The 17,541-nt window shown below is 38.0% G+C and overlaps 2 protein-coding genes across 3 annotated transcripts; one reads left to right on the top strand and one right to left on the bottom strand.

Annotated features, from left to right (window-relative positions):
• Nucleotides 1-1,296: 1,296 nt before the first annotated feature.
• slc35a3b (solute carrier family 35 member A3b) lies at nucleotides 1,297-9,657 on the bottom strand. Of its 2 annotated transcripts, none has more exons than XM_088311080.1 (8): nucleotides 9,541-9,657; nucleotides 5,876-6,113; nucleotides 5,192-5,346; nucleotides 3,111-3,233; nucleotides 2,842-3,016; nucleotides 2,400-2,518; nucleotides 2,017-2,150; nucleotides 1,297-1,849 (listed from the first exon to the last, which is right to left on the bottom strand). In XM_088311080.1, exons 2-8 carry the CDS (start codon nucleotides 6,075-6,077, stop codon nucleotides 1,756-1,758), a joined length of 1,002 nt encoding a protein of 333 aa, XP_088167206.1. In that variant the 5' UTR covers nucleotides 6,078-6,113; nucleotides 9,541-9,657; the 3' UTR covers nucleotides 1,297-1,755. The 2 variants fall into 2 exon arrangements, with proteins under 2 accessions (XP_088167206.1, XP_088167205.1); XM_088311079.1 differs by lacking the exon at nucleotides 9,541-9,657 and adding an exon at nucleotides 7,132-7,514.
• Nucleotides 9,658-10,385: 728 nt separating this feature from the next.
• Nucleotides 10,386-12,807, top strand: LOC148325797 (sorting nexin-16-like). The gene is made up of 5 exons (XM_088311260.1): nucleotides 10,386-10,526; nucleotides 10,946-11,032; nucleotides 11,171-11,319; nucleotides 12,122-12,191; nucleotides 12,640-12,807. Exons 1-5 carry the CDS (start codon nucleotides 10,386-10,388, stop codon nucleotides 12,805-12,807), a joined length of 615 nt encoding a protein of 204 aa, XP_088167386.1.
• Nucleotides 12,808-17,541: the final 4,734 nt, after the last annotated feature.

Below are 17,541 nucleotides of genomic sequence, written 5' to 3'. Positions count from 1 at the left end.
GTTTCTGTTGCTATAGCGACTGGTTTGGGTTTCTCAGAGTGCACTGGAACTACAGAACAATTTTCAAAATGTTCGATGTGTGTGTCCGTGTGTGTCTTTGTACCGTGTGCGTGCGCGCGTGTGTGTATGTTTCATTTGAAGTATCAGGGCAAACAAAGCTCAGTAAGTAAAAATAAAAATGACTTGAATTGAATTTGACACACCACAGAGAAGAGTGTTGTAACTAAGCCTGACAAATTTAAATGAATGTAAAAAAAAAAATGGCAATTAAATGGATTAAGGCTTCAGAATCATGGAAAATCAAGGATTTCTCTCAGCTCTCAGGCGCTGTGGGCATGTCAACCGTCAATCAAATAGGTTTGTAAATCGATATTTTTTTTTTTAGGCCGGCATGTCTCAATAGCTTAGGGCAGGGAACAAATATCCTTTTCAAGAATCATGTGGCTGGAATATATTCTACCGACTCGAAGTAAGGATTTTTTCCACAGCGTGACAAGAAGCCACCAGTTAGCTCAATTAGCTAACTAGCGAACTGGCTTGGTGAAGTCACAGCCGTGGTACTTCAGGTTACGTTAACTGTATGCCGACGCGCGTTATTCAGCCCGCGGCTCATACAACAATGTAGTCGTATCATCTTAAAATATTTTAGAGCACGCAGCACACCTATAGAGGTCTTGGGGTGTGTTGACACACGGATGCACGGTTGTGGTGGCAAGGTGGTTTCCAACTGTCCACGCCACATCCGTGGCTGTCTACGTCATCCGCAAGGGGAGAGCTTGCATTTTACGTGTGTAAACACACTTATATCAAGATCTCAGCACGGCCTGTGGTCCGAACACCCTGATTTTATTGCAAATGAGGGATGTCGCGATGATTGGCCCGGTAGTTGGCTACAGTCCATCCCGTAATGGTGCCTATTTCTACCTGTGCAATCAAAGTCTAGGGAATGACTAAAAGGAAGAAAATTCCACCAATGTGCAGTAAGACAGCACCTTGCGGTTAGACTCATAAAAAATACTGTCCATTATTTTACCCGGAACACAAAAAGCACTTTGGCATTCAAATAAAGACATCAGCCTGTTCTCTAGTTTGTGGCATAAGAGGCATTTTTCTCTAGAAAATGGTTGGATGGATGGATGGATGGATAGATAGCCATGCCAAGAAAGGCTCTCAGTTCTTTTACATTGAAAATATTTAAATAAGAAACAAATATCTGAATTTATTTTACTGGGTAGTTCATTCATTTGTTCCAACGCAAAAGCATTCATTTGAAATTAATAACACCAGCATATGTGATGACTTTGTCTCGAATCTCTTTATTTTTATCTGCATTTTCAAAAGGTATTTGTGTTTGTCTTTCCTCCACTAGAAGGAGGCTCATTCAAGATTTGGTCTTTTTGAGGTTGGCACACTCCTCACTATTAAACATCAGCTTTGGAGGATAACACTTCTTTGCATCCATTAACCGACACTTTAATAAAATTAAAATATACAGTCAAGTCCCGTTGTCTCTAATAAGGTACGACAATACTTTCTTACAGAGTTGTCTTTCACAACATTATGTATCGATGCATAACGATTGTTTTGTCATTCTTTGGGCAAAGTTGCAGTGATGCAAGGGCATATCTGGTCAGAGTCATTGCAGACTGTCAGTAACATTTTTTTTTTTTTTTTCTAACACATATCCAGCTTGTTCCCGCAGTTCACAGAGTCCTGCTCCATTTGTGTTTTGCTGGCGGGGGGGTCTTCTCTCCTTTATACTTTAACAGGGGTGACAGTGGGATGTTTGCGTTCATAGCTGTACAGAAATGTGGCTGCAATAACCAGCGCTGCCCCTGAGAAAAACACACTGACAAGCACCAGGAGATAGCAGAAGGAATGAAAAGGTGATAAATGTGTTAAAAACAAATGTAAACAGACGTAACTAGAAGCAGATTAAAAAAAAAAATCATCATGAACAGTCATTTACAATTCAAATCACTGAAAGGAGTGTGTCATTTGCATGCAAGTGTTTACCCAGTGGGTTTGAAGTCTTTCAGCAGGAAATATGAAATCACCGTGGACACGATGATGGACAGTGAGGTAGCATAACCTTTCAGAATGTTGTCGGCATATTTAATGACCATAGCTATGACCAAGCCTCCTAAAGCCTGCGGACACACAAAACAGTGTCTCAAACCAACTCATCGGAACCAAACACGCACTTAATTTAGTCCAGCAAATGCAACAAAACCCTTCATGACAGTTTAGCTAGCTAGCTAGCATGATAACTAGCCAGATAAAGAGGTTAATTAATAATAGCTTAATTAATCAGTTTATAAAGCAGAGCTTGCTCATTAAATAGAAGTATCAAAGAAGAAGAAAAAGGGATAAACTGAAACAAAAAATAAATCTCATACCTGCAAGACAACAACTGCGCAAGCGATTTTGTTGTAGCCTTGAAACATTCCAGACTGTGTCACTCGCTCACCGTCATACACCATCATTCCTAATGCGCCAAACACAGACCCGAACACACCTGCAGGAAACAAATGACCATGTCGAATTTTTCTGTTTTCTGTTTCGGTGAGGTGACCTCAGTTTAAAAATAGAGGAACACTTCCCAAATCTGTATAGCCAATAATGATAGTAGTCTTTCAACTTGTAGAAATCATATAGATCAGTGATTCAGTCACGAACACTACGATTCTTAACAGTATTGCAATGTTTATCGCATGTACAGTTAAAAACCACAAAGAAATTTACTTCCGGAAGCAATGACTGTAAATTCATTTCAATTCTCAAATGAGAAAACCATCAACGTCATGAAAAAGCCACGGCACATAAGAAAAGGTTGCTCACCCAGTTGTATGTTACGAACCCACAAACTCTGTTTGGTCTCCTTCAGAATTTTCTCAAAGTAGACCCCAGCAAAGCCACTGGAAATGCATGCCATGAGCACAGCCATCAGACCCACAAACCGGTTGCCTGCGGAGCGGACTTTCTGCTCTGAATCTCCTTCAGATGTCGTGGGCCACTGCGGATGTTTGAGCAAAAACAAAATCAGATTCATTTATTCATTTGAGAATGGAGCAGCCACACTTGAGTGTTTCTATCGTTTTAGTGGCGACCTGAACTAGCGTGACTCCAGCCATTAGGACGAAGAGCGACAGCCATTGATATAAACCCAGCTTCCTGCCCAACATGGAGATTGAGAACAGCGCTGTGGTCAAAATCTTCAACTGGTACGTGACCTAAATAGAAGAAAAATCACACTCGTCTAGTTAGTAGTTGTGATTTGGACACGCATGAATTTATCTTTGGCCAGCGTGCTTGATATGCTAAGCTTGAACCATTTCATAAACTAGAGTGCAGTACATGTGCTCAAGTGCAGTTCAGTTGTATTTTACTTTTGTTCAATACAACTATATTTAGTTTTTAAACTGCTTGATTTTAAACATTTATATAGGTACATTTTCGTTGAATTACAAGAGACTGACAAACCATGTATCACCTAACCAATATATTTTTGAAAATATATGCATGGTGTTATTTTTCATCAAATAATTTAAATTAGAAATTGAGGCCAAGTAAATGACATAATGTAATGTATTAACATACAATTTTCTTTCCTCACTGTCAAAAACAAATCACAGAAAAGCATTCAAGACACTCTTCTTCATCTATAAGATTTACACGAGAATGTTGCACACGTTACGGAAAGTGTTTCGTGCATTCAACTTTTATGTTCCAATGTGGTTGTTTTATTTCATTATTTTTCATTCGCTTGCTTTTACTGCCTTACTTTGACTAATGTTTACACTCATGTGCTTTTGCTGAATTTTGTGATTGGTTTGATAAGCCCCCAATTTATCGAAAACAAAAATGCGTGTTCAATTCCAGTCATACTCAGAAGGCCCTTGAATTGCTGTGTTGAGTCTATATTGCAATCAGAGCAAATGTTTGGTGTGAAAGTTTTGATAAGAGAGTAAATGTAGTTGGATTCTAAACCCAAATAGTTGCTAACAGGTTGAATTGCATACATTTGTTTTTCCTTATGAGTGAATTTTATAAAAAAAAAAAAATAAGCTTAAACACAAGCTTAAAGAAAAATATTATTTCCATGGCAGATTTTCAGTTTACTGTAAGTATGTGTAATTTCAAACTAAACTAAATGAAAGCAAATTGCATTTATCGTACCGTCCACATTCAGAGTTTCATGAAATAAAATGCACGCATATCCAGAACAAAGCTCATCCCACTCATAAAGCTGGAACAAGTATAAATTAAATGCAATAATGAAGTTTCATTTAATGGGCTGTCACTCTACATTTGGTACACAAATAAATCATTTCTTTTTTGCTGTGGCTTTGCTTTCTGGTACAATCTCATAATCTACTTCTATCTCATGCACTAATTCGCTAGCTAATTGCCAATTGAGGTGATCAATTGTCACCATTTTGCATTCTACGATCAATGACTTGAAATTCATTAAAATCTCATCTAAAAAGTACAATGAGACAAAAGTTTCTTAATTCTTCACAATTCTAACCAATGTTTTTCATCCTAGGGTTGTTCCTGTTTACATGATGAGTGTGTAATATTGGTATAAATGTGCGGGATTGTTGACTGTCAATCCCCTTCAATCCTGTTTTTTATGCCTACAGATAGTTGTTGCTTCATTTTATTATTACTGTACTTAAATGCACAAGCCACCAAATTGCACTTTGTCAATCAGTGTGCGGATCTATGCATTTTGGCCTCAGTACTTTGTACTCATACAGTAGACACATTTTGACAAATACGTGACCCAAAAAAGTTTTGCTTTGATGTGTAATTTCTTACTTGATGCATGGCACACAAATATTTGAATACAAGCAGTTAAAAACAAATACATTTTCAATAATAAGTGTCCTTTAAAAATAAATAAAATCAAAATAAGACAATTTTGGGTCAAAAATGGACCGATCCACTACTTGGGTCAATTTGACCCAATTTTATAGGTTGCTTTTGCAGAAAATAATCGGAAAAATTGGGTTGTTATGTTCAAAACAAAGAAACAACAAGTGACCCAAAAAGTGGCTCGGTCAATTTTTGACCCCAAATTGTGTTATTATTAACTCAGCAGTATTTAAAATGAACATTTACGGCCCTGCAAGATAGTGCGGTGCAGGCAAGCCATGCATAAACAGTGAACTGGCACGTGTGTAACCTGATAGGTGGTCGCGTCCAGGTTGGATAAAGCAACATAGAGTAGATTGTTCTGCAGTGTGTAGATTCCTGCAGGAATGGCCAGCTTCATGGTCTCCAGAGGCTTGCTCACAATCTCCTCCCTCAACAGCTGCTTCATGGCATGCACACTGAAATCTTACCAACACAGAGAGAGTCTTGTCAGCTACCCATCGAGCAAAGACGCGGTCCGGTACTGAGATGATAGAGGAACAGAATCAAATCCCGTAGGCTAGCTGAATATACATGAAAAAATGTAAAAAATATATTTTGCATGGTGTCTCTATTCATATTGAGTCCACTATGTAGACTCTAAAGCAGGTGTGGGCAAACTATGGCCCGGGGGCCAAATGCGGCCCGCCAAAAATTTAATGAATAAACCTTGTTAATGTTTAATATTTTCTGAATACTGTGGTGTGTCAAATACATATATTTTGTTGTAATGGTTTTGTTCATTTTCATTTAAAATTAAATTTATTTTTTTTCTACAATGAGGTGATATTACTCTCTGTCAAATTTTAGAACCCATAGTGGCCCACCAATCAAAAAGTTTGCCCACCCCTGCTCCATTTGTCCATTTGGAATAATTATTTCCCCAAGATTCCCCAACCCGCCACGTTAAATTATCTATGATACAGTCAGTGCGCAAAAAGACGACTGTACTCACTGTTCTCCTTAAAGACCAGAAGGGTGCAGACGAAGATCTTGATCATCTCGGTTGACACTACAGCGGACGAAGAGAGGTAGCGGGGACCATCTTGCTTCAGAGTTCGGGAGTAGCGCATGGTGAGTACCAGTGAGCTGGTCTGCAACACGAGAACCACCAGCGACAGATACTTCAGCCTTCTGGAATGTATGGTGGACACCATGGTGGAGGATTCTTCCTGCGGAGATTCTGAAGAGTCCTTTGGGAAAAGTCAGAAAAACATTGCCAATCAAGCAGATACTGTAGATCTCCAAACATAATCTGCGTTTCCATGACAGTTTCAAAGGTTGTCTCAGGAAAGTGAACCTGTTGGTCTTTCAAGAGTCATTGGGGTCCCACGCGGACACGTACTATTGGGGTGGAGAGCGGTCTGCAAGTGTCTATTTGACTCTAAATGCAATATGCCTTCAAAAGGATCTAGACCTCAGTACAGCCTCAGGAGTGCGGAGGCCAATAGACGCGTACTCTGTAAAAAATGGGGAGTGATACTCACTTGAAAAATCCTAGTAAAGTTTTTTCACGCAAGTAAATTTTACAAGAAGCGTTTTTGAGTGCAAGTTCATTAAATCTAAAAATTCACGCCAAGGTTGAACCCACATTATGTTTTTGTAATTTCATTCACAAATGAGCTCAATGCGGGAGAGGATCGGTCCCATAACCCCAAGATTGGGTAACTGCCATTCTACACCTGAGCGATTGTTGGTCAGGTGCAAACCTCGGAATCCTAGAGTTTTTTTATACTCAATATACTCAGCCCAAGTTGCAGAGCCTTAGCTCAGGTGTAGAGCAGCTCCCTCAAAAGCCAAAGGTTGTTGGTTCAAGCCTCAATCACATTGAGTCCTCTTCGGTATGAAACGAGCTGTGTGAAGAAGTAAAACCTAACTTCCCTTAAGTGGCATTTTTTTAATCTAATGAACTAGTGAAATTTATTTATTTGTGTAAAATTTACTTAGAATGTCTAAGAGAAAAAACTTTTTGGATGTTAATATCACGCCCCATTTTTTACAGTGAACTTGTGCGGGAGAATGCGCGCACTGACACAATTCTCGGCGTCACTCTGACATCCACTGTCGACACCCAGATTGCGTGCATTTTATTGAAGGTGCATAACCGACACAATTAAATCGATGGTAGAAATGTGCACAGCCCAAAAATTCTGACTTAAATCCCCGGGAGAATATGTCATGTCACAGTAGATATTTTATGGAATGGCTTACATGTTGTAACTGCCACAGCTTCTGTCCAGACATAATGTTCCTTCAGCACTTGCTTGCCTCTTCATCAACGTATAGGAGCCTACTGAAGGAATGTGCACCCACAAAACAGGCTGGTCTCACCTGAGAACCGCAGTCACATTACCTCCAGGCTCTGAAACAAGTAAAACCCGACTCGTGATGGTGGTGGCAAGAACATGCCGATTTTCCTGTTTCTTTCACGGAGTAAACACGTTTAGCTTCTCTTTAACTGACAGCAGGAGAGAGTGTGTTTGATTTGCTTGGGATTTTGGTATAAAATGAAGTGATTTCTTCTGGTGAGATTTAGCAATCCTGCTGGTAAAAAAATAAATAAATAAAAAAAAATAAAAACATCATTGAGACAGAATAAGAGGTGTGGCTTGTATACACACTGGCCTCCTTATGTGGTAGATGCGTTAAGCAGCACACAGTCCCCCTTGTGTACAGTATGTTTATGTGTGTGTCCAAGAACACCTCCAAACAAACTCTCCCCTCACTCCTCTTTCCATACATTGAAAACACTGCTCACTGTGACGTGAACACGCTCACATGTAGCTAGATGGGAGACTTGACGGAACATTTGACGAGTTGACAAACGTAGGTAATCAGTGCTTTACTTGAAATGGCAGAGGTGATCTGGAAAGGAATTGGCTCCAACATTTTCATGTTAACATTAAAATTCTGCAATGAAAAACACTGTGGTTCTGCAACTGTACTGTAATATCAAAACGCTAGTATTTCAAATCTAGTATTTCTTTTCCCATTGAAATGAATGGAAATGCAATAAATCCGTTTCAGCCTTCCTAAAGAAACCCGATCCAATTTTTGTCATGTGTTCTTAATGAGGAAAGTAGCACTTTACCAAACACAATCAAATAGAATGTAAAGAATTAAACAATTTGTGCTGCGTGACTAATTTGTTACGGCTCCTTCTGGTGCGCACGATTTGGCCACCAGGGGTCAGAATAATATAGCCATGAAGACAAACAAAGAGAGGACATTCACAACTATTGTGAGTGGCATTAAAAATAGTAATAATAATATATGCTTGTAAGTATTATTATATTGTCTGTCTACATAAGTTGCTGCACCATTTGTGTTTAAATATTCCTTGATTAAAGTGTGATAACAAAACCACCACGCAGATGCTACTCATTCGCCCATCTGTGGCATTTCCAATATTTGCTATTAGCATCCAATGACACTAGAAGGCGGTGATCGTGAGTAACAGTAATACAATTTTTGGATACTCGAGTTTCAAGTATGTCCACATTTTTCAAGTCTTCAGTTCACAAATACTGCAGTACAAATTGATACAGTGTAACACAATTAAATGTCGTGACTTTGATGAATAAATTTCTCTTGTCAATGTTGTTTTGTAGTGCACCTCTGTAATAGTAGAATAACTGACACTTGTTTAAAAATGATGGCAACAAAAAAATCCAGTGATTGTTCTCCAATACCTTAGCTAACATTGCTTTGGCCTGACACCGATTAGGCGACCAGTTAAAACATCTGTTAGGGAGTTGGCCTAAAACAAATATTGAACCTTTTCAACATCACCAGGATATAAATCCTTTAGAGCAGTGATTCTTAACAAGTGAGACGGGAACTGGGACATGGAGTAAAAAAGTTGCAGGTGATGCTTGGTTTAAGACCCGAATTTAGTGAGCTAGTTACACACAAAAAGGCAGTTTACTATGATTCGGACAAATTTTTGCATTCATCAGTAAATTAGTGATACGGCCCAGTTCGAGAGAGGTCAAATGGTTGTGTTTATTTTTCGATGGCCATCACTGCCATGCTCTGTGCAAACAAACACAATGCAGCTCAGCCTCTGGCTACAGACATCATGGGTTTTGTCGTAATATGAAAATGCTTTAAATATCAGTGCAGGGTGAAGGAAAATTAGCGTGGCTCACAGGCAACTTCCGGTGAATTCATATGTAATATGAATTGTTGCACTTTACCCAAAAGAAAAGATCAGTCTTAACACATTTAAATGTTATTATATTATTTTTGTACAAGTTAATTTTCAGTTTGTTAATATTGTTTTAGCATGTATAGTTGTTTAAAAAAAGATATACAATTTTAATGTTTACAAATGCTATTTTGCAACAATACTTTTTTTTTTTTCTTCCATAAATGTATCGCAACGTCTGGATGATGTGGTTCCCAAGCTGTTGAACTAGTACTTTTGTTATTTATTACCACTCCATTACATTTAACAAACTAAAGGCACTCAAAGGCGCGGCCGTGCATTTGATTCATGTATTAACCAACGTAATTACATAGTTGGGCGTTTAAAAAAAAAAAAATTCAATAGGACAATGACAAAAGGGCTTGTTTTACATTCACATGAAAACAAGACAAGAAAGTCAATCACTTTACCTGGAGGAGGAGGATGTGGAAAAGGCTCTGGGGACTCTCATTCACTGGATCGAGATGTTCTCTTCACAATGTAGCTTAAAAAGTTAGTGTAGCCAACATAGTGTATGGGTAGCCAAATGCAAATGCTTTCACACACCCTCTTTACAGTCTTTTGGGAAGGAGGGATGGGGCCTCCCTCTCTTGAAATCCGGTATGAATGAGCCCTCCTGTCACTCGCAGGATGAGGAGAGGGCCCTCCACTGGACAATTTTATATTTCAGCCATTGCTTTTTAGTCATGCTTGATGATCTTTTTGAGGTAGTATTTGTAGTTTGCAAGACCTTACCAGGGATAGGAATGCTGTAAATTGTTGCATCTGGTGAAAAGTTTTATTACATCTTACAAGTTAAATGGCAGACAAAGCATTTTTGTGCTGTACAAAAATCAATTGAGGGGTACCTTCGACGGTGGGCTATCTTTGCTCTTCCTTAGAATAAACGCTCAAATGGCTTTCCATGGTTGTATTTGTCACTGCATTTTGGCCTCATTTTAGAACTGCTGCAAATAAAACGAGGCAGTCTCTGTATTTCAACCTTAGGTTTTTTTCACCATTTCCTTCCAAAGGTGACGAGACACGCTACGACGACTGCAAACGTAAATTCTGTAATGAATACAGCGTTGACAAATCATTTACCATTTTATTGCTGCTTACATAAAGTAAATTCCAAAACATCTGCTTGTGTTGTTACTGATGTTCCAACTAGGAAGGTGTTAGTGTGAAAAGCTGAAGCTCACCAGGCAGCATTACTTTACATTTCATTTAGAACATTTTTTCCCCCTGTCCATTTTAACATCTCATTTACCAAATGGGAGATGAGTCAAAGAGAAGAAGAAATATTTTTCTTGAGACGGAGAGTGACGGGATCCTTGGAGATAGTTTGGTGGCGAGACCCTTCACCGTGACACTGCAGGACCACGAAACTCTCAAGGGGAGGGAAAAGTTTACGGTAACATCTGACTTGCATTCTTGCCTAATTGAAGATGATTGGAGCTGTCACTCACCTCAATACGCAGGTGTGTCATTTTGTGATAGGTGCGTCTACACCGTGAAAACTGTAAATGAACAACAACCAGTCCAAGGTTTGTACAAAATATAGCAAAGCATACAACTGTCTCTTTTATAAGTGCAAGGAAATTCAAGACTTAAAATCTCTTTCTTCACTCCGTTGGGCTGTCATGGACCATGTCTTAAAATTTAAGTATGCTATATCCCTGCTTTCAGTTCTTTATTTCCTGAAGTCCCAGGGAGAACATTTTTTTTTTTAGAGATGTATGCGGCTAACCTAACATGAGCACGTCTCCTGGCGTCTTGAAACGCTTACATAACTTGTACATACATTATAGTCCAATGGCCTTTGTGCCACAGGTTTACAAGATCCTAGTGCTCGGCAGTCAAGGGGACAGCTGGATAATCTTTAGACGATACACAGACTTCTGCAGACTCCAAGAAAAGGTGAGACAGGCTATCACACGTTTCTATTCGAGTAAAATCCAAGACAATGTGGTCAAATCCGTATTAGAGAACAAACGGATTGAGAGTGATAGAAATTGGACAGACTGTAATATTATTCTTTTGATTTGATTTTTGAAGCTCAGCGATTTGTTTCCAAGCGTCCACTTAGTTTTGCCTCCAAAACGCTGGTTCAAAGACAACTACGACGAGGAGTTTCTGGACCAGAGGCAAACTGGTTTGCAGCGCTTTCTGCAGAATCTGACTTATCACAAAGACATCAGAAACAGGTATTGTGTGGTGAATAAATATAATCCCTGACATCTAAATTTGAATTTGTAACATTTAAAAAAAATAAGTGAACATTTCTGCCATCTTAGTTTGAATGTGAATGTCTGACACTGAATTATTTTACCATCAAACATTTCAGTGTAAAACAAATTGCCTTAAATATCATTGATCACAATGTCTTAAAGGTGAAGTCATTTTTTTTTTAAATTACATGTTCTATGCACCTTCACTAGTCTAAACATGGCATTCTGATTTATATTACGCTTGTGGATAATGTGTTAAGCAGCAAAATCTACCTGTTTTTATCCATTTCAGGGGGCGGCCATTTTGTCTCTTTTGGCAACTGAAAATGACATCACAGGTGTTCAGGGCTCAGTTAACGACCAGTGATCTGTCTCTGAAGCAAAGTCATGATATGTCGTGACCTGAGTCTTGAGCAACTGTGATATCCTTTTCAGTCGACAGCAAGTGACAAAAAGACGTGTACAAATACTGGTGGATTTTCCTGCTTAATTTATATTCCACAAGCGCATTATTCAATCAAAATTCCGTGCTTCCACTAGTGGGCCTATATAGAATATATTCTTGTAAATAAAACTTTTGGGTTGCTGTCTGAGTTGTGTGTTTGAAATCTGATGGTAAAAAAAACGAGTGTTAAGAATTCACATTCAGACTCAGAGATCATACATGCACGCCCGAATTTTTTGGTCTCACTGAAAAAAAATGTAAAGAATGAGTGTGATCCTGCTGTGACTAATGATAATTACATGGTTTGGTAACGCTTGACTTTTATGTTCCTAGCGTTTCTGTCAGGCAGTTTCTCTGCATGAGTGAATCTCCAGGCCTATTCGACAGTCTAGAAGAAAGCAGGGTCGGTTATACCTCATCTTTTCTAATAGCTACGCATTCACCTAACAATTGCTTACTCTAGTCTGCACATTTTTCAACCTGTTGAATGATGAAAGACAGAAGTTGGCTCAAATTGTAGCGTTTCGCTAGTCAAGTCTACAATTACTCATACAATGGCACATTTTAAGCAAATTTTGAATGAGAAATGTCAAACGAGGAGTGTTTTGTTAGCGTGCTCAGTTTTTCAATGGCTATTTTTATTTAAAATTTTACTGTTTAAAACAATAACAGTAGTCAATAGTTTTCATGAAAGTACGCTCACGAACCTTATACTTTTTCATACAATATTTGTGACTACATTTCCAACTACAAGTCAAGAATCACCAAGTGAAAATGAATTGAACTTAACTATTATTGTTGTGCTTACGATAGTATATATTTTATTATTAAAACAGTTTTATGTTTTGTAGGCTTTCTGTGCATCTCTGGAGAAGACGAACCATCACCTGCAGAGGGAACTGATGGAAAAGCAGAGAGAAGTTGAACATTTGAGAAAGACCCTGAATGAGAGGACGAACCACATCAACCTTTTGATGACAAAAGTCCCGCGTGTTTACGTTCTAACAAACTCTCAATAATTATCATACGCGGACACATTTCCACTCATGTATGCCCTTACTTAATTTATGTTGTTAACTTGTGCAAATAAGCGTGATGCGCTCTCTTTTATTGCTTCGCGGGGATAAATACATTTTTCTAATCCGAATAGTTTTCACTTTTCACCTCAATTTGCCATTGGTGTCCTCTAGAGGGCGCCAGAAGCCTCCACTCCATTGCAGTCAAGGATCACTCATTTGATTTACAAATAAAATTGACTTGACTTGACTTGATTTAACTTTGCGTGCGCGTGTGTGATTTCAAGGACTCTGATAATATTATAACCAATTCACAATAACAATGTGGTCTTAAAATGGCGAAAGGGCCACCATTAAATTTGAAAAAAAAAAGAAGTAAACTACCAATCAAAATACTGAAACATTTCAATATTCTAATAATTATTGGGACTTACGGGAATGTAAATGGCAAAATAGGAAAGTGCCCCTTAATTCGTTTAAAACTGGTGGCTTAAAATGGACATTGGAACGGCCTTGCTGGTATCTTTAGGTGGCATTTTTTCCTCTCCATTTGTCATTCTACAGACTGGAAGACATGGAGAGTTTCATACATTGCATTGAGTGAGTGAATGAATAAATATTATTTTTTTTTTTATAATTCTCTGGTGTTGGCCAATACCTCATGAGACACAATTTGGTAATTTTGAATCATTTCACAAATCTATTCCCGTTATTCCTGAGGGTTCTCATGGAGAAGCAGTTAGCCGTGTGACTCCTTGTGAGGCATCAGTAAGAATTTTGCCATGACTTCCAGTGGGTTTTGTTTCACGAAGCGGTTTCTTTGAAGTTCCCCTACCCCCCATTATGCCCCCCAGCCTTTCTAAATGATCTGAAGCCCCCGTTGCATTCAAACATGTCTTACACAGCTTGGAAACTTGTTGCGCTTTTGGCAGTAGTACGAACAAGCAGAAGAAGTTGAATCTGTGACTACAAAAGCAGTTTTTAAATGGCACCCTGGATGAGAAGGAGAGAATGTTGTTGTGATAAATGCTAGTTTGCAGCGCCTTTACAGGGATGAGGATCACAGGGGAAAAAAAAGAGTCTGATAGTCTTCGTTTGAAAAGACCGCCAACTCCGCGTTGTACCTGGGATCCTTCTCATTTTGCGGACAAAGAGCATGTGATCATGATTTACTTTTTTTTTTCTTTGTTAAGCCAGCAGAGAAAGGCCTTGAAGGCCTTGACCGCTAATCACGGATTCTTGTAATATTAAGCTTTTTATTCTGGAAAAGTCCCTGTTATTCTAAAAAAAAAAAATCCTTTTATTCTTGAAAAAAAGAATTTGTGTAATAATATCACTTCTGTTCTTTTAAGAAAAGATTTTATTGAAGCAGGGATGTCATATTTTCATCATATTATCTTTTAATTAGACAGCGCTACGGTCGGGAGGAGACATTGATTTAGTATGTTTGTTTTATTGGTGTCATATGTAGGTATGTACTTTCTTTTTTATCACACAAACCTACTGTATTTTACCGACTATAAGGCACACCTGTATATCATAACTCTTTTTTGGGGGGGGTGGGCGGCGGCAATACCTCCCAAAAAACAATATACAACCCGCAGTTTTCCATGTAGAAAAAAAAATTGTTGTTTACTGCATGTACAGAACGATTTTGTACTGTGAATGCACATAAAGGTACATGAACAGATTGTTAAAACAGTGCCTTTTAACACGGCAACAACTTTGCTAATTAACAGACCCAAGAGACAAAAAAAAGGATTTATTTGCCGTATTTTCTGAACTATAGAGCGCCCCTACTGGTGAAAGAAAAATCCACAGAAAAGCTGCACCGTTGTACTGGGCGCAGGGTTCAAAATCAAGGAAAAAAGTAACGACTTATAGTCCGGAAAATACGGTAATAATTTATTTCAAAATATGCACACACAGAAGTTATGGCTAGCAGGACCACAGAGGTTCCAGGATCCCGTTTTTTAAATTTATTTTTCGTTAACCCATAACGGACAATTTTGTATACTGTAAGATTAAAATGATCATGACAATACAGTCAGTATACATGATCAAAATGGCTGGTCCGATCAAATAACTTTTTGTGGACAATAAAACCATGACTTTTTTTATACGATCATTAATCACTTCCATACCACAGTAAATACGCTTGAGCAGTATAGGGGACATGCCAAAATCATGTGCATCCATTGGAAACATGGCATAAAATTATATTATATACTTACTGTATAATAAAACATGAGTTTCTTTATGCTGCTCTATTTTTGTGATGACGGTGATGAGAAGACCATGAGGCACTTTTATGTCATAAGATGAACAAAGACATGCACTTATTTCAAGTCAATAAAAATAACAATTAGTAGTTGATGCAGCGTTTATTTCTTTCAGTTCAGCGCAAGAAATGAACTGGCACGCCGTCCGTCCAACCGCCTTGATCTAACAGCCCTAAGCTTGTAACATCTGTCCCACATTTAATAAATATGATTTTAATAACATGATACAGATAATTTAGAAGAAAACATGATGTGTATGGACATCATTCTTGGGATTTACTCGTGGATATGCCGTTTCTTTATTAGGATGCACTTCCAAACAGCCCCACAGAAGAGCTACAGGCAACAAAACAGATGTTTCACGTCATAAAAACCAAGACATTTCTCAAACAATTGATTAACCTTTGTTTTTGATCTCGTGTCATGTGTTTGGCTTCATGTTCGGAAAGATTGATACCATTTTGAGTGGAAAAGGCAGATTTTTATTGTCAGAGCATAAATTACAAAGCTGTTATTTATGTCATTGCCTTATATCGTACTATCCCATATTCTGTCCTGTTGAACGCACTTGATGTTTTTATCACTTCTATTGAAGTCGGGCAAACGCTTTTGGAATTGTTGTCAAGCAGCCAGCGAAGTACCTCTCGATGATCTTTCCCAACAATGCCTTGGAGTGTAGTTGCCAACAAGAAATACGATTCCTCTACTTTATGGGGATGAATTTCCCCTCTGTCCTTACTTTGTATTGACCGACTTCACCCAGTGAGATCATCACGGGTCCCACTGGAAATGATCCAATTTCACTTCATTTGTCCGAAATGTATTACACTTTGTATTTAACAACTGCATCAATGTTCATCTATTAATACCAACGGCATGCATGGTGACAGGAGGAACATAAAGTCCAAGGCTCAAGAAAGGTATGGAAACATCTTTTTTTACCGACTGTTTTGTTGGATTTCAATCTCCATTAATCATCCTTCAGAAACCTTTGAACTTGAATTGGATGCATGTAGTTCCTTGGACATGCCATGTCTGTTTGACTTTTTGTCTAAAACAAAGATGAAGTTTCAACTTGAAATATTATCTGCATTTGGCCCCAAGAGATTTAGATTTCCAACTCAATAGCTTGAGGTAAGTTGAAATATGTACAATGATGACATTGGACATACTTGAGCTGAATATTTTTTTGGGTTCAGCATTTCCCAGAAAATTGAACACAAATAATGTAGCAACACACGTAAACAGACAACATATATCTCTAATCTCGTTGCACTCTTGAGTAGAATGACAATAAAGGGATTTCTAATCTAAAAAAAAAAAAAAAAAAATCTATATGCACAGCCATACAGAATATCTTTTTTTCTGTTCTATCCAAAAAAAAACAAAAAAAAAACAAGTATATCACAGTGTCTGCATTCTACTGTCCCCGGATAGCTGAGGCACGCCGACTTAAAGAACCATATCTATAGTTATACAATAGGAATTAATTATAGTCAGGGGTGCATACAGGAAATTTGTGTTATTACTCACATGGGACGAGAATATGTCATCACAATATGTCTTTGTAAAGTACAATATTACAGGGTGCTTTTTTTATCCTTATAATAACACATTAATATAATGTTTCTGGCACTTATCAGAAGTGTTTGTCAATGCATTACTGTTGTCTGTACGTAGTCCTGTCTGCGAAAGTCAATGTATAGCACAATTCCTAATGCAAAATTCCATACATCTGAAACTCTTTTTAGTCGCCAAATTTAGTTCATTTCAAGACGTGGTAGCTTGGTTTATACCAAGTTCATAACCCAATTTAGTATTTATTAAATACATTTTCACTATTCAAATGAAGTGAAATGCCATTAATTCATTCCAGCCCCCCTCAAACTCTCTTTAAAAAGAGAATGAATAAACATACACTGGTTTTTATTAAGTATAATTAGCATAAAATACTGGAACAAGCCGACAGTGACAACAACTCATATGTGTGCCTTTAAGCGTGAGCTTGTGAGTGATGTTAGTGGCTGTGTTCACTTCAGAGTATTAAAAAATCCAATGATGGAAAAAAAGCCATCTTGAATGATGGTATGGATTGTTTTCAAAAGACTTGAAACTAACAAACAAACAAATAGCAAACTTGCATAAGTGAATGAATTCAGTTAAAACATCTGCACCGCCAAAAATATGTTACAATATCTTTCAATATATTAAGTTTATAGTGGCACAAAACTCCACTATGTGCTGAGTTTATAGAGACCAAATATTTCTATTTATGCATTCATGGTAGTACTGGCCCATCTGTTCGGTGCAGTCAAGAACAAAGACGTATTTTGACGAGATGAAAAGTGACAGTATTACGAGCATAAAGTTGTATTACCGAAAATCATGTATGACATGCATCCCTTGTTACACTTTGACTATAATAAAATAATATTGTGACTTCTCATACGATTAC

This window comes from Idiotropiscis lumnitzeri, chromosome 12 (assembly GCF_059441095.1).
Source record: "Idiotropiscis lumnitzeri isolate Australia: NSW breed Sydney's pygmy pipehorse chromosome 12, RoL_Ilum_1.0, whole genome shotgun sequence".
NCBI classification, from domain to species: Eukaryota; Metazoa; Chordata; class Actinopteri; order Syngnathiformes; family Syngnathidae; genus Idiotropiscis; species Idiotropiscis lumnitzeri.
Note: the sequence above shows the minus strand (reverse complement) of the source record. Positions and strands in the feature narration are given on the sequence as shown.

What these genes read in the sequence shown, in the direction of transcription:
- LOC148325797 (XM_088311260.1), top strand. Translation starts at nt 10,386, where the DNA reads ATGGGAGATGAGTCAAAGAGAAGAAGAAATATTTTTCTTGAGACGGAG. An exon ending in TCTGCAGACTCCAAGAAAAG is followed by an intron (nt 11,033 to 11,170) that starts GTGAGACAGGCT and finishes TGATTTTTGAAG; the next exon opens with CTCAGCGATTTGTTTCCAAG. An exon ending in ACAGTCTAGAAGAAAGCAGG is followed by an intron (nt 12,192 to 12,639) that starts GTCGGTTATACC and finishes TATGTTTTGTAG; the next exon opens with GCTTTCTGTGCATCTCTGGA.
- slc35a3b (XM_088311079.1), bottom strand. Translation starts at nt 7,164, where the DNA reads ATGTCTGGACAGAAGCTGTGGCAGTTACAACAT. An exon ending in GCGCAGTTGTTGTCTTGCAG is followed by an intron (nt 2,151 to 2,399) that starts GTATGAGATTTA and finishes GTGTGTCCGCAG; the next exon opens with GCTTTAGGAGGCTTGGTCAT. An exon ending in AAAGACTTCAAACCCACTGG is followed by an intron (nt 1,850 to 2,016) that starts GTAAACACTTGC and finishes GGTGCTTGTCAG; the next exon opens with TGTGTTTTTCTCAGGGGCAG.